We start from the raw sequence: 14,468 nt of genomic DNA on the forward strand, positions 1-14,468 counted from the left end.
CTCCACAAGTTAAAAAAAAAAAAAAAAAAAAAGTCATAAAAGCAAACGTATGAATAGTTCAGCCTTTGTTAAGTTTCGTCCAGTAGAGAAGATTTCTCTTACACTGTTTCACTCACTGGAACAGAATATTGTGTTTATTACTCGTTACGACATATCACAAACATTCATTATCAAAGGACACAGTGGATCAATAGTGTGAGGGATACCTGGTTCGAATTCAAGCCATATGAATTTCTGGTGGACACTATCGTGTCCGTGGGTTTTCTCGCGATTCAGACTTTCCTCCCACATGACCATTCCACAGATTGTTTTATAATCATTCACTCTCATTAATCATCCGTCTTCCTTTGCCTACAGAACATATTCATGCGACATAAAAGTAGAAATTTCATTTCATTTTATTCAGTAATAAGCCACTGTAACTAGTTTGTTATCATTACTGTGAGACCACATCTGTTTATTTGTTGGTTTAAATGTTAACTCACGTTGTCAAAACACTTCCGCCAATTTGTAAATGTTCACATGGACTAATATAAAGAATTTACGAGTATGTTCCATGGGCTAAAGGCAACGACAGTACGCGCGAAGATATTATGATGAAATAATATTGCCAATGTGTGAAGTACATAGTTCGATAATAGCATGGTAAATTATCAGAATGCTCATGAACATAATTATCATCGTAAGTTTGTGCGTCCTTGTGTTGAACTCAATAAAGAATTTAGATTATTTTTACTTGGAGAAATATTTTTTCATGTATTAATTTCCTTGGGTTTCCTCCTGAGCGCATAACTATTGAATCCACGTTGAAATTGCATGTAAGAAATTAGCACTCTACTATCAAATAACTATGCTTTTATATTGTTGATTCTTTTTCCTTAACAATGAATAAAATCCGCTTCGTAAGGTCGGTCGGTGACCGAGACACGAGAATGTTACTTAGTTTCTTACCTCAGGCTGCAAACAATGTGAATAATATAGCAAATTAGTACACTTCAACTATGTCCTACGATATTCAAGTTTATTCAAATAATTGATAATAAATAAATAAATAGCTTGCTTTTTAAATAAACCTTAAATTCTGTTACTTTTCTTCACATTTGAAAACCATAGATCGTATCTTTCGCTAAGCCATTTCCCTAGTGCGCGGCGCAGATCTTTTCCCCTGTACCGACCTGTGACGTATAAACATGGCGTTTTAAGCGCATGAGTAGCAGACCAGAATTCAATCGCAAAATTTCAACTAGTTAGAATCGTCGCATGAGCGGAAGGAAGTGTTCTCCGTAATCAGCTAGCTCTGAAGTTTTTTTAGAGCAATAAAAAAAATCAGTGGAAATATTCATTGTATCTAATTCGCGATTTTGCAAGATTTATGGAGACAACATGTCTAGTATTTATCGGAATGAAATACAGAAAGACTATGCAATATTCAGCATTTAAGCAACAATATAAGCAATAGAGGGCAAATATATATATATATTATATATATTGTATATTTTGAAATGAAGCCCTCCAAAAGAACTCGAACGTGTTCATTTTTATCACACCTCTAACACTAAGAACTAGAGATTTTGGTTAACATTAGGTCTCTAAAGACTATACTTACAACAACTGGACAGTCCTTTTCAGTCTTTACTTTGCCAACTTCCTCAACCACTCCAAGCCCCTTTTTCACTTTTCCAAAAACAACATGGCGACCATCAAGGTGAGGACAAGGCACCGTAGTTATGAAAAATTGAGAGTTGTTGGTGTTTGGACCTGCATTCGCCATGCTGAGTAGACCAGGAGTGTCATGCTGTAAATAAAGAAGTGCATAGGCCTTTATATTAATACATTACGTTGAACAGCTTCACTACATATCTTATATCAAAAAACTGTATGACAATACGGAACTGTGGTTCATTCAATACTATACAAATGGAATTACATAAACCAACAATTGGTTTCAAGATCTATTGTATACAGGAGAAATTTGAGTGTATAAGAAGTATAACGTCAGAACTGCACACCCGGAATTCTAGCCAATAAGAAGACTTACATAGACGGTTATTTAAGGCATCAGGGAGGAAGCCTAAGTAGTGTGCTATGTGAAGGGTTGTAGGGCACACTCTACTCCACTGCAAGTAGAGAGGGTTAAAGTTTCCGTCAAGGCTCCGCAGCCGGGCCCAGGCCGGGTTGTGGTTAGGATTGTCCCGCTGCTCCACTGCAAGCAGCAAAGAAAGGTAAAGTTTAGGAACCGTTAGCTCCGCTTTCTTTTTTTTTTCGGGGGCCGCGGTGGCTCAGCGGTGAGAATTCACCTCAAGTGCATGGGGTCCTTGGTTCGATCCCTGCTAGCGTCAGGTAAGCTTTGTGGTGGACAAACACCGCATGCATGGGTTTTCTCGGGGTTCTCCCGCTTCCTCCCACTTTCTTCATTCCACCATTTCATTCATTTCTCAGCATCATCGTCTCGTTTCACCTAGCCGTCATAACTGTGGGACGTAAAAATTAAAGATTTTATTTCATTTTTCTGTTCTTTTTTTTTTTCTCTCTTCTTCTAGAATCCATCCATGCCTGACATTCATACAGGCCACATTCCATACACATGCTTTCAACAGTCTTTTTCTCAGTTATATGTTAAAGATTCTGATTAGTAGCTTTTGTTTCTTTTCGAACGCCTTCTTCCCCTGAGATACACTGGATTTACACCATCTTCATACTTATTAGCTTACTTTCCTAATATATATATATATATATATATATATATATATATATATATATATATGTTTATGTTTAAGATAGACCAAGTAGTGATGAACGTAGTCGCAGTCCTTAATGAAGAAATAACAATAATTTATTACACGTAATTAAGAACTAGTTTCTACCTCGATGATCTATACTACTTCTTACCAGAGATCGCGGCTTCTGGGTTCAATAGGCCTCGTGTGCTTAGTAATTAAAAGCAAACCCATATGAACACTTGCCGTATTAGTGTAAAGTGAACCAAAGCCCCAGTCCGTGTGAGCACAAGCTCTAATGAAGTTGGTGAGCGAAAGGAGATTAAAGATAGCGACCTCAAGCTCGGTCGAGTGAAAAATCTGAGAAACTGTAAGCCTCGCTGACACTCATTGAGAATAGTGAGTGATTACTAGAACAACCCACATTATGTTTTATTTTTTGTTTAATTATGCTTTATTGTTAATTTCAGTCATTGTTTTACATTTATCTTGTATAATGTATAATATTTACTCAGGCCCGAAACCAGTCACAGAGGTTTGGGGGGGAGGGGGGATGAGGAGCAAGTCATTAAAAATTCTCTTACAAATGTTTAAATTGTGTTTTTCGTATAATAATTGCATTTTGTGTTGAGGTCTGGAGGAGCTACGAAAAGTTTAGGGGGACCAGGTTCCTCCTAACCCCCCCCCCCTCTTGTTGCGGGCCTGTATTTACTATATATTAAATATTCTAAGTATCTTGATCTATTTATTAATGTTTTATGCAACCAGTTTATTTCATATTTTTTGAACTTTCTACTTAATGCACTGTAAAAAGATATATGCTAATCAATTGAATTAGTCAGTTTTTTCTATCACTTGTGTGCGCCTTATAGGTGTATATATACAGAAAGGGAAAGATGCCACTAAAAAGTACACAAAGTGCTCAAATTCAAGAGTTACACATAATAATATAGTGTGGAGTTTTTGTGTACTATGCATTGTTGGCGGAAAAGTTTCTTCTTTTCCTTTTTTTTTCTTTCTTTTCTCCACATCAAAGGATTACACCGAAAAGTTTACAGAAATAAAAATAAGCTTTTCATTGTTGCATTGTTATGTCCTCAATGATTTTGCATTGTAAATATTGGTTTTAAAGAAATATTAATACAGCATGTTAAACTTGCAGTTAAACAGAATTTTCCAAGAATTGTGCTATATATTTTAAATTATGCTTTATTCTCTAAAATTATGCTTTATTATGCTTTTAAAATTAGTTTCTTCTGGACCCTTAGACAACCAGAACCATGTTCAAGGTACCAACCACATGTGTAAATTGCTGTTATAATTTTTATTCTTTTTATGCATTTGGGTTGCCCTAGTGATTACGAAATGACCACTTTTGCTTCTTAATCAAAGTCATTATCGTTTCTCTTTTAAAATGAACTTGGCTCTCAATCCTTACTTACTTTAAACCTTTCGAATAGGTACAGGAGGTAAAATAAAGCAATGAAAAAAAATTAGGTTTCTAGTACTGTCCATTCAATTTAATTGGTGGCTGAAAACATACGAAAATTAATATCGGAGCGACACAAATAGAATGCCAACGCAGTTCAAAATCATATGTTACGTTGTACAGTCACATGTAATCAGAAAGCAAGAAGCAACTTTAAAACCAAATTCGATATTTAACCTAAATTACAGGGTTTGTCCGAGAAATGGTAGGATTGATTTTTTCTCCGCCAAAACGTAGTGAGAGCGGCAATGTTACTGCCCTGGTTGGGTGGCGGGGTCACGGAGTGTAGATCGAGTTTAAGGTGAACCCTTTTCAAGATGCCTTGTCTCCTTCACAATGAATTGTTTGTTAGAGCAGCGTTACACGGTGAAGTTTTGCGTCAAACTGGGCAAAACTGCGAGTAAGACCCATGATATTATCGAGACTACTTATGGGAGTGATCCCATGGGTCGATCAAGTGTTTTTGAATGGCACAAATTATTTCGGGAGGGAAGAGAGCAACTTGAAGATAAGCAACGGTCAGGAATGGTTCACAGAAAGTTTGTACCACCTGGTCAGATTGTGAATGCTGCATTCTACGTGGAAGTACTTCAAAGACTCAGAAAACGAGTCGCCCGCGTCCATCCAGCAATCGCTGGATCATGAAAGCTTCATCACGACAATGCGCCGAGTCACACCGTCTTTGCTGTCATGGACTTAAAAACATGGCATCACACAGCTTCCCCAGCCACCCTACAGCCCAGATGTCGCTCCGTCAGACTTCTTCCTCTTCCTTCGACTGAAAAGAATCATGGAAGGTCGGTACCACGGCTCAGTTCAGACAGATCAAAAGGCCGTAACGAGGAAGCTGAGGAGCATATCGACGGAAACGCTGTGTTGATGCAGAAGGGACATATGTTGGGAACTATTAAGCCGATGTGTCAAAATTGTGAATAAATTTATTTTTTAAAACATCAGTTCTACTACTTTCTGGACAAACCGTGTATGCGTGTTCCAAAGTTGATGTTTAGCTAGATTACTTCGACTGTTGTCTTCCCCTGAAGAATGAAGATTATTGGTTAATTTTAGTTAATATGTTTTGTTTAATCAAATACTAAGAAGAGGTACAACAATCAACCAGTAATTTTCACCATCCTCTCGAGGAAAACAGCAGCCAAATTCTCAAAATAAACCACGATAAAAAATAAATCATATTCTGAATATTCATTCTGAAGGTTAGTATTCAATCTGAATTAGGGGTCATCCACTACTACTACTAGCAACTTCTTAAGAAACCATGTGAGAAATTCCCTCACCTTCTTCTAATCCACAAGGCAAACAACATTAGTACTGAAATACAGAACCACAGTTTCATCCAATTTTAGTCCAACTTTATCTTTGAAGCGATAACTGCTCTCTGAATGTGGTCTGAAGTTACTAACAAAAATAATAATAATAAAAATAAATCTTTAGCTAGTGTTTGTACAAGTACTATCACCTTTCATTGCATCTGTCATTAAAAAATGAGAGAAGAGCAAGGCAATATTTTTTTTAGAGCATTTATAAGAAAAAAGAAAAGAAAAGAAAATAACGTACCACAAGTTGAAAGTTTTCATCTTCGAATGTCTTTCCATAAATGCTTTCGCCTCCTGTCCCATCAAAGTTAATTATGTCTCCTCCTTGGATCATAAACTGGGGAATGGCTACAAAATCAAGGATACAACGATTAGAGTTATTACCACGTTGGCATCAATTAGGATGAAATATGTTACACAAGAAACTTGAACACGTGAACAAAGTCATATACAGTAGAAACTATATATATATATATATATATATATAAAGCGCGTTCGGAAAGTTTCATCCGATTGGTCATTTGTGCGTGAAGTAGAGGGGGCAGCGATACCATCTTTGCACAGCGTGCTCGGTAGATCAGTCTGCAGCCAGCCGTGGTAGAATGAAGGTTGTCTGATCACTAGTTCCAGTTTTCTAGTGTCTCAAAATGTATGCTGCAATAGAAAACCCAGTCAAGTGCGAGGAACAAGCTGTTACACGTTTCCTTACGGCAAAACAATATTCGCCAGCTGCTGTTCATCGAGAACTCTGTGCCGTGTGTTAGACCAAGTGTGATGAGTGAATGGGTTCGTTTATTTAAAAGTGGACGAACAAACATTCATGACGAAGAGAGGAGTGGCAGGTCATCAGTGGTCACTGATTAACTTGTTCAGAAAATTGATCGTTCGAAAATCGACGTTTTACAATCTCGGAGCCTTCCGATGAATTTCCACAAATTTCCAGGACTGTGTTATATGACGTAGTGACACAGATGTTAGGCTACAGCAAGTACTGTGGAATTTCTAAGCTAGTGAAGAAGAGATATAATCAGTGCTTGCATGTTTACGAAAACTATGCTGAAAAACAGAAAATATTTTTCAGATGTAAATAAATTCTTCTTATTTGCTTTTGTGATCCTTTTTTAACCAATCGCAATTTACTTTCCGAACGGCCATCTTATATATATATAAACAGAGAGAGAGACTATATACACCAAGAACATGAAAATTGTAATTTAACGTCCCATGTCCTGTATGCTAAATAGACGGATGGATAAGGAAAGTGAATGTTCATGGAAAACGGGAAAGACTGTTGTTCACTACAAACTCACACGCCATGCGATCGAACTAGGGATCCTTCGCATCGGAAGTGAGCGCTTTATCATTAAGTCATCGTAACTCCCTTTTTCATACAACCAATACAGCCAACAGATAATATATTCATTAGGTTAATTTTCAACATACCCTCCATGCCGGTTGAGGTACTTATTGCATTATGCTATAAGTTTGAAGATTTCCTCCTGCTAAAAGTCTTGTTCTTGCGTGTTCAGCCACGTTGTCAAGAAGTGTTTCACCTCCTTGTTTGAAGCGAAGCGACGGCCTCCTATGTGTTCCTCCAAGTGTGAGAACAGGTGAAAATCACTTGGAATTAGGTCCGAGCTGTAGGGAGGGTGGTCGATGATGTCCCAGTTGTGTTCAAACCTGTTGATGCCGTGCTGGGTTGACCTCTGCGCTCCTCATGGGTGACGTTTTCTCTACCAGCCGCAAACTTTCGACATTATTCTGCATCATACTAACGAGACATTACTGTCTGTCCGTAAACCTGTACCAGCTGCCGCTGAATTTCAGCCGTAGTTACAGGAAGTTACAAACTTACGTAACACCCGTGTTTATATACACAAGGCTTACTATTTATCTCCATGCGCCCTTGGAACTCTGAAGCTAATACACAAAAATCTCTGAAATTTTGCACCATGAAAATACTGGCATACTTTACGATACAGCCATGTCAACAGTATTGTCAACTCAGCATAGTTTTATATATATGACGTAACTTAATCATAAAAGCAAAACAGACAAAAGCAACACCCCACACGAGTTTGAACTAAATTGCATGCAAAAGTTGAAGTTCTTGTAGAAACAGCAGCAGCCCATGAAAAAATCGAGTGTCGTCATCAAGAAGCAAATCCAGGTCGTCAGGACGTTTATAACGTTGTCGATGCCGACCCAGAGCGGGACAATCGACAATAAGATGGCGAATACATAAAAGGTTTCCGCAAAAAACACATTCTGGAACTGCAACGCCATGTAAAAGATACGCATGCGTCAGATGACTGTGTCCAATGTGCAGTCGAGCTAAAAGGATTACTCCTCGACGAAACGGTCGGAAACTAGAGGGCCAGACTCCTAAGCGGGATTTAATAGCGGGCAATCTGTTGACATGGGCGAGATCCCATTCCGACCCCCATTGTTGCAAAAAAACGAGATGTGAATACGGGGTAAAAATCAGTGCAAGGCACAGGCGTCACGAGTGCAACACCATGAAGAGCTGCATCTTTTGCCACAGAATCCGCTTGCCCATTATCAGAAATGCCAACATGGTTAGGAAAACCAACAAAAGTGGACAACTGAGCCGGCACCTTGTAGAGAATGGCATTTTAACGAATTACGCTGAACCAGACGATGCATCGTGTGAACATTACAAAGGCTGGTAAGAGCACTCTTAAGAGTCAGGCAATATTAGAATACGGGCAATGTTATGCGACATAGCATACTCCAAAGCTTCAAGAACAACTAGCAGCTCAGCACTAAAGATCAATGCAAACGAAGGGAGTCGGTAACCACAGCGAGCAGGGCCAAAGACAAACCTACAGCCAACAGTGCCGTCTCGTTTCGAGCCTTCTGTATAAAAATGTGAGAAGTCAGCATAGTATTGTAACAAAGAGCGAAATTCCTGCCGACATCCGTAATCAGGCGTGGTAGTGGTAGATTTACTAAACCACGTCAACTGAAATGAAATATGAGGACTATGGAGCTGCCAAGGTGGAACGGGAAGAAAACACAATGGATAAAAATCGGGTACATCAAGAGCTAATTCATCTAAAAGTTCTAATGCACGAATCCCAAAAGGTCGTCTGACATGAGGTCGTGCCATATAGTCACGACAGCGATCACCCGCTTCAAGAACAAAAGAAGAAGGGTGAACAGAAAAGGCAAAATAACGGAGGATCAAACAACTCCTGCGATGATGATGAGATGATTCATATGCATCAACATACAAGCTAGATATAGAGCTAGTACGGAAAGCTCCTATACAAAGCGAATACCAAGACGATGGACTGCATCCAGCTGACGTAGAACAGATGGCCGAGCGGAGGAGTAAACCAAAACCATAATCCATTTTAGAACGGATTGGTGTAGAGTCGTAAAAGTATTGTACAATCAGCACCCCAAGAACGATGAGAAAGAACTCGCAATGCCAACTATTGATAGCAGTATCTTTTGAATGCATACATAATACTCTTGTTCCAGTCTTCGAAACTATTTAAATTACAATTTTCAACTCGTAAATCAAACATTTCAAAAATGACTGCTTCTTCAGGAAAGAGGTACGTACCACAAGACAAAAGACCTAAATGTAACTCAAAATATAGCTTTTAGCGTGGGATTTTACGGTGTACACACTTGAGCTCTTTTATACTTTCTTCTGTTGCCAGAGGTGGCCGTGAAAATTCAGTTAAGGACTGTTCAAAAAATCCGCAGAGCAAGTTGAGTAGTTTTTATTTATATATAACAGCTCTTCAAGCGGCTCATATTCACAGAAAGCACGGATGTAATTTCCTTAAAAGAACTATAAAGTTATGAAATATTAGAGAATCTTTGAAAATTACCCCTTCTATTCAAAAACAGTTTTAAATTACAACCTGTAAACAACATCATACACAATATTACAATTCCGTTCTCCGAGCATATTCCGTACTTGGAAACGTCTTACCAACAGTAGTGCGGTGTGAGAATTTTTATGTTTCATCGTCGTTTGAACCATAATTAAGGCCCCCGTACAAGAGATGAGAGCTAGGTATCAGTAGACCGTACTAGAAATTCAAGTAAAATGAAGGTCTTATATTAATTTAGGTGAATAAAAGCGTTACCTCTGTGGAAGCTGCATCCTTTGTAGTGAAGTGCTTTCCCCTGAACTCCTACACCTTTCTCCCCAGTACAAAGGGCACGGAAGTTCTCACAGGTTTTTGGCGCTACATTTACAAATAATTCTAATACAACACGTCCAACTGTTGAAAGAAAGGAAGAAAAAAATACATGAAAAATCACATCGGACATTACAGTAGATACGTACAGTCTTGGGCAATATTTGATATATTGATTGTACGAAGGGCAGTCAAAAAAGTTCCCAAAATGTTGCTGCAATGTTGGTATTTGTGGTGCAATCACAATGAACCTTGTACAATACAGTTCTTAGGTTATAGTGCTGCCAAAATGTCTTGAGCCGTGGCAAAAATGTGAACTACAGCTCACACCCTCTACACACCCATGCGTTGAGCCAATAAGGGCTCAGCTGTTGTTAAGCGAGAGAGTCTTAGCCAAAGAGAGTGAAATTCCTTCAGCCGATAGCAGCGCTTGGAATGGAAGACTAGGTGTCAAGTCAATGTGGTATATCCATAGCTAATTATGCGTATGTCATGTATGAACAGGTCATAACAGGCATTGTACAAGTAGTGTAGGAGATCGGAGGAACGTGTGGTGATCAGTTTGCTCAATTTCACAGATCGAACAATGTGAAAACATCAAGTTCATATGCAAATTGGGGGAATCTGCTTCAGAGACTTTGATAGCCTTAAAGGCAGTTTAGCACCCTAGGATATTTGGCTCTTTTCAAAGCTAAAAATGGGCATCAGAGGTACCGCACAAGAGATCAAAACCAACGCGACCATTAAACTTCAGAAGATACCAAAAAAGGTGTTTCCAGCAATGGCAGGATCGCTGAAATAACTGTGTGTTCTGAAGGTGTCTCCTTTGAAAGCGGTTAAAATAAATGTGTACTCATATTGTGGTAATAAAGAGCTACAACTAAATTCCAGGAACTTTCTGACTTCTCCTCGTATGTTATAAAATACACTATTCATTTTTATATCTAAATGTCTATGCAAAGCCAATCGAAAAGCTTATCAAATTGCTTCAAATTGCAAATGTTAATACTAGAAAGAAACTTAGATATGACGTTGCTTCTGAAATAAAAATCACCATTATTTACGTACGTAATTTTTATATTGTCAGAATTATATCCCAAAAGATAAGGATCATATTAAAGGCTTTTCAATGCTAATGAACATATATATATATATAGGAAATCACAACGAAAAAATACAGGAGGTTTCATGAAGCTGTGAAAAAGCAGCATTTCAATTATTTCCTGAAACTCATATAACAATCTTTCTCCCTATTGGAAGGAACATTTCAATTATCCAATAGGTAAACATTTTTTTAAAAAATCACATGGAAATTACACCAATTGTTACATAAACATATATTCTACTCTAAATATAACTAAATTGGTAATTATCTCGTTGCAACATATTATGCGAGTTTCTTAGTGTTTCCGTACGCAGCTCACCAGTACTAAGCAACGACCATAAGGAAAGTATAAAACGGATCTGCAAAAAACCACTCTGCAGCTGGCGCTTTTAAGGTAAGATTTGAATGTGTAACATATTCTACAATTATTTGCCTACGGTTAGTGCAAAAAGTATTGATACACTTAAATAAATTATTTATAATACTACAAAGAACTTGTCAATGAATAAAGTATACTGTACATTTTACTGTTTAATAATGGGTTTCAACTTTTATTATATTGATAAACACAGTTTACGGAATCTCTGCTATGCCTTGTATCTCTGTATTTGAAATGTGAGAATTACTAGAACAGCGAATATTTAAAATCTGTTCCAAAATAAATCGAAATGCGTAATCTTACACTTTTTCGTCATGAATTAAAATCTAGTGATTTTAGTGTTGCAACATACTAATAATGAAAGTCGTGGACTCAGCCTCAAAAATATATTGCAAGTGCTCAAAACTCAATACCGGTACTCAATTTCCGGTTATCATGTTCGAATAGATGTCTACACGTTAGTGAATTACTCAAGATCAACCACGAATTTTAAGCTGAGGTGTCCAAAATGCTAGCAGAACGCTATGTAAGTGAGGTTTTTTTTTTTTTTTTTCAACAAAAATAACATTATCGCACATTACTTCAACAGAAGGAAATAAAACCAAGCAACATTCGTTAAGTTATAAAATAAAAATTAATATAGTGCAGTAATGAAATGTTATTTAATAATATAATTTCTACTAAAGAAATATAATAAAAATTATATATTTTTTGAAATATTTCTGAACAACTTGTTCAAAAAATTTAATTTAAAAATATATATATTGGTAATCGTAAACTCATCAAGAATTCAGAAAACTATTGCCCATAAATTATTTCACTCACTTCATAAAAATAACACAAACACAAATGATATCGCCACTGGAAGAACGAATGGGGTGAACAACGGCTTTAATTTCAAAATATGTTCGCTGCAATAGCAGCTCAAAATTGCGAATATATTTTTAAAAAAAGACAATGAACAGAAAACTTCTCGTGGCTTTTACCTACGGATATTCTCGCATTCATCTGGGAGGCGTAACATGATCTATATTAATACACTTCGCAGTTTGAAGCAAAAAATTTGCCAATCAGAGGCCCAAGTTCGAAATATCATTGAAATAGAACGAATCGAAAATTCGATCAATACCTGCGGACATTCTTACGTCCTTGTAGATGCTATCAAAAGGTATACTTTACAATAGCCGTTCCAGCTGCGCATCAATACGTACGGCCGCTTTAAAACGGTATAGTGGAGTAGGGTAGGGTACAGTAAAGTTAGTTAGGGATAAATAGGGTAGGGGTACGAACGGTTTGCTCAAGGTCAGGGAAGTTTTGAGCCATATAATTAATAGAGTATGACTTTTCGTTTCTGAGTGAGTATACCAGCTGGAGTGGGCATTTGTAAAGTTAACTCCTATAAAATTATAATTTATTTTACTCATCTGATAAAAATATAATCTTAAATGAAACCCTCCTAAGTTAGGTCTGAGAGCAGCGCCAATAACAGGTCAAAATTCGGAATATGTTTCAAGTAGAGAAAACAGAAATATTTTCCTGACTGACATCATTGGAAAATTCCTCAAATTTTAAAAGTTGAGATGAGAATACCTTCCATCTTGTCTCGCTTTTTGGGCAACACTATTCTCGCAAACAAATGTCAGTACATCACTCAATGAAAAACTGGATCACATACCGTCAACGCAACCCAAAATTTGAGTTTAAAGATATTACTTAGTTTCTCCCCTAAAATCCCTTGGTAGTGATTACGGTTCGTTATTTGTAACTGTGCCGGGGCCGCGGTGGCTCAGTGGTAGAGCGTTCGCCTTTGGTGCTTGGGGTCCCGGGTTCGATCCCAGCCCCGCCAAGTGAACTTTGAGGTGGACAAACACCGTGTGCATGGGTTTCCTGGGGGTTCTCCCGTTTCCTCCCACTTTCTTCATTCCACCATTTCATTCATTGTTCATCATCACCGTCTCCTTTAGCCTAACCGGCACAAGCGTGGGACGTAAAACTCAAAGATTTTTGTAACTGTGCCATAAAAACACAGTGCATAAAACTCGAACCAGTTTGTACTTGCTTCTAAAAAGCACGGATGCTACCTAACCGAGTCAGGACAGAAGCACAGCAGCAGGGAACCCGAGCAATAGCGAGCGACTGTCTCTGTAGGGAAAGGGCGCGTCAGAGATGGTGGGTATACACATAAAATCGTCCACAACGACTCACTGCAAGTCACAGTACTAACTCCGGAGCAGTCGATGGATCTGGGGATACTAAATGCCACCAGAGTTTAGTTTGCGGTAATTGACATGGACATATTATCTAAGTACTTGAGCCAAGGTTATTCCTTAAGTTAGTTAATACGAAAAATAGTATTTAATTAACAAAAGCGTGTTAGTTGAGTGACACAATCATGTCACCCTAACTGATGTTTAAATTTAAGGTAATGCTAATTGTGTAGATGCGAACTGCAAACAAAAGTTCCAATCTTTCGTGGTTTTTAATAAATTCTTGGTTGAGGACAGGACGATCTTTGGTACATTCCCTGCGCACGTTCGGTTCGAGATTAATCACGGGTAAGTTCACTAATGTATTCTATTTGAAACGACAACCGTAGATTAAATATTTAATCTTGAGCACTGGCAATTTTGTGTGCGCGTGTGACTTCTATTATTAGTACCGGTATGTTGCAACAGGTTCACTCGAGCAGACGGTTCTACCAAATAGAAATTTTACAGGTAAAATACGATGCGAAACATTTTTCGTGAAGGAATGAGTGTGTGAATGTAAGTCATTACTGTCAGTGCACAGCATATTGAAATGAATTTTAAGCGATAATGAAAGTATTGTATGGGTAGGTGTGCTCTTCCACTATCTTCGTTATGCATATACCCCCGTCGCTGACGCGCCTGCTCCCTACGGACGCACCCCCTCACTACCGTACGGGCGCCCTCATGACCTGACTTTGTTAAATAGCATTCGTGGTTTTTAGTGGCCATCCAGCACAAGTTACTTCATGTTTTACGAACTGTTGTTTTTATACCATACTCCCACACTGTATTTATACTGATCTCTCCTGAAGTCAATTTGCAAGTAGTAATGGAGCTCCTCATTTAGCGCATGCTCTGCTTAAAAAACCCTGAAAATGTAAGAAACGTGTCAAAATTTGGGAGAACAGTCTGCTCGAGTAATGCCTAATAAAGTCCTGTTTGAGAACAGAACATTTTTAGCATATAAATAAAAGAACTCTTGCGTAAGTTGCGGCTGACCACATTCGAGAT

At 38.0% G+C, this 14,468-nt stretch overlaps 1 protein-coding gene across 1 annotated transcript in view; it reads right to left on the minus strand.

The window, feature by feature from the left end:
- LOC145670525 (peptidyl-prolyl cis-trans isomerase D-like) overlaps positions 1 to 14,468 on the minus strand; it is a 42,522-nt gene that overhangs the window by 25,537 nt on the left and 2,517 nt on the right. The window contains exons 2-4 of the mRNA XM_081739302.1: positions 9,671 to 9,808; positions 5,782 to 5,888; positions 1,607 to 1,795 (exon numbers count right to left, since the gene is read on the minus strand). Of these exons, the coding sequence (XP_081595428.1) occupies positions 1,607 to 1,795; positions 5,782 to 5,888; positions 9,671 to 9,808 (434 nt within the window). The remainder of the gene's footprint in view (positions 1 to 1,606; positions 1,796 to 5,781; positions 5,889 to 9,670; positions 9,809 to 14,468) is intronic.

The sequence above is a fragment of the Thermobia domestica genome, chromosome 14, assembly GCF_964235325.1.
Source record: "Thermobia domestica chromosome 14, izTheDome1.hap1.1, whole genome shotgun sequence".
In the NCBI taxonomy this organism is placed as follows: domain Eukaryota; kingdom Metazoa; phylum Arthropoda; class Insecta; order Zygentoma; family Lepismatidae; genus Thermobia; species Thermobia domestica.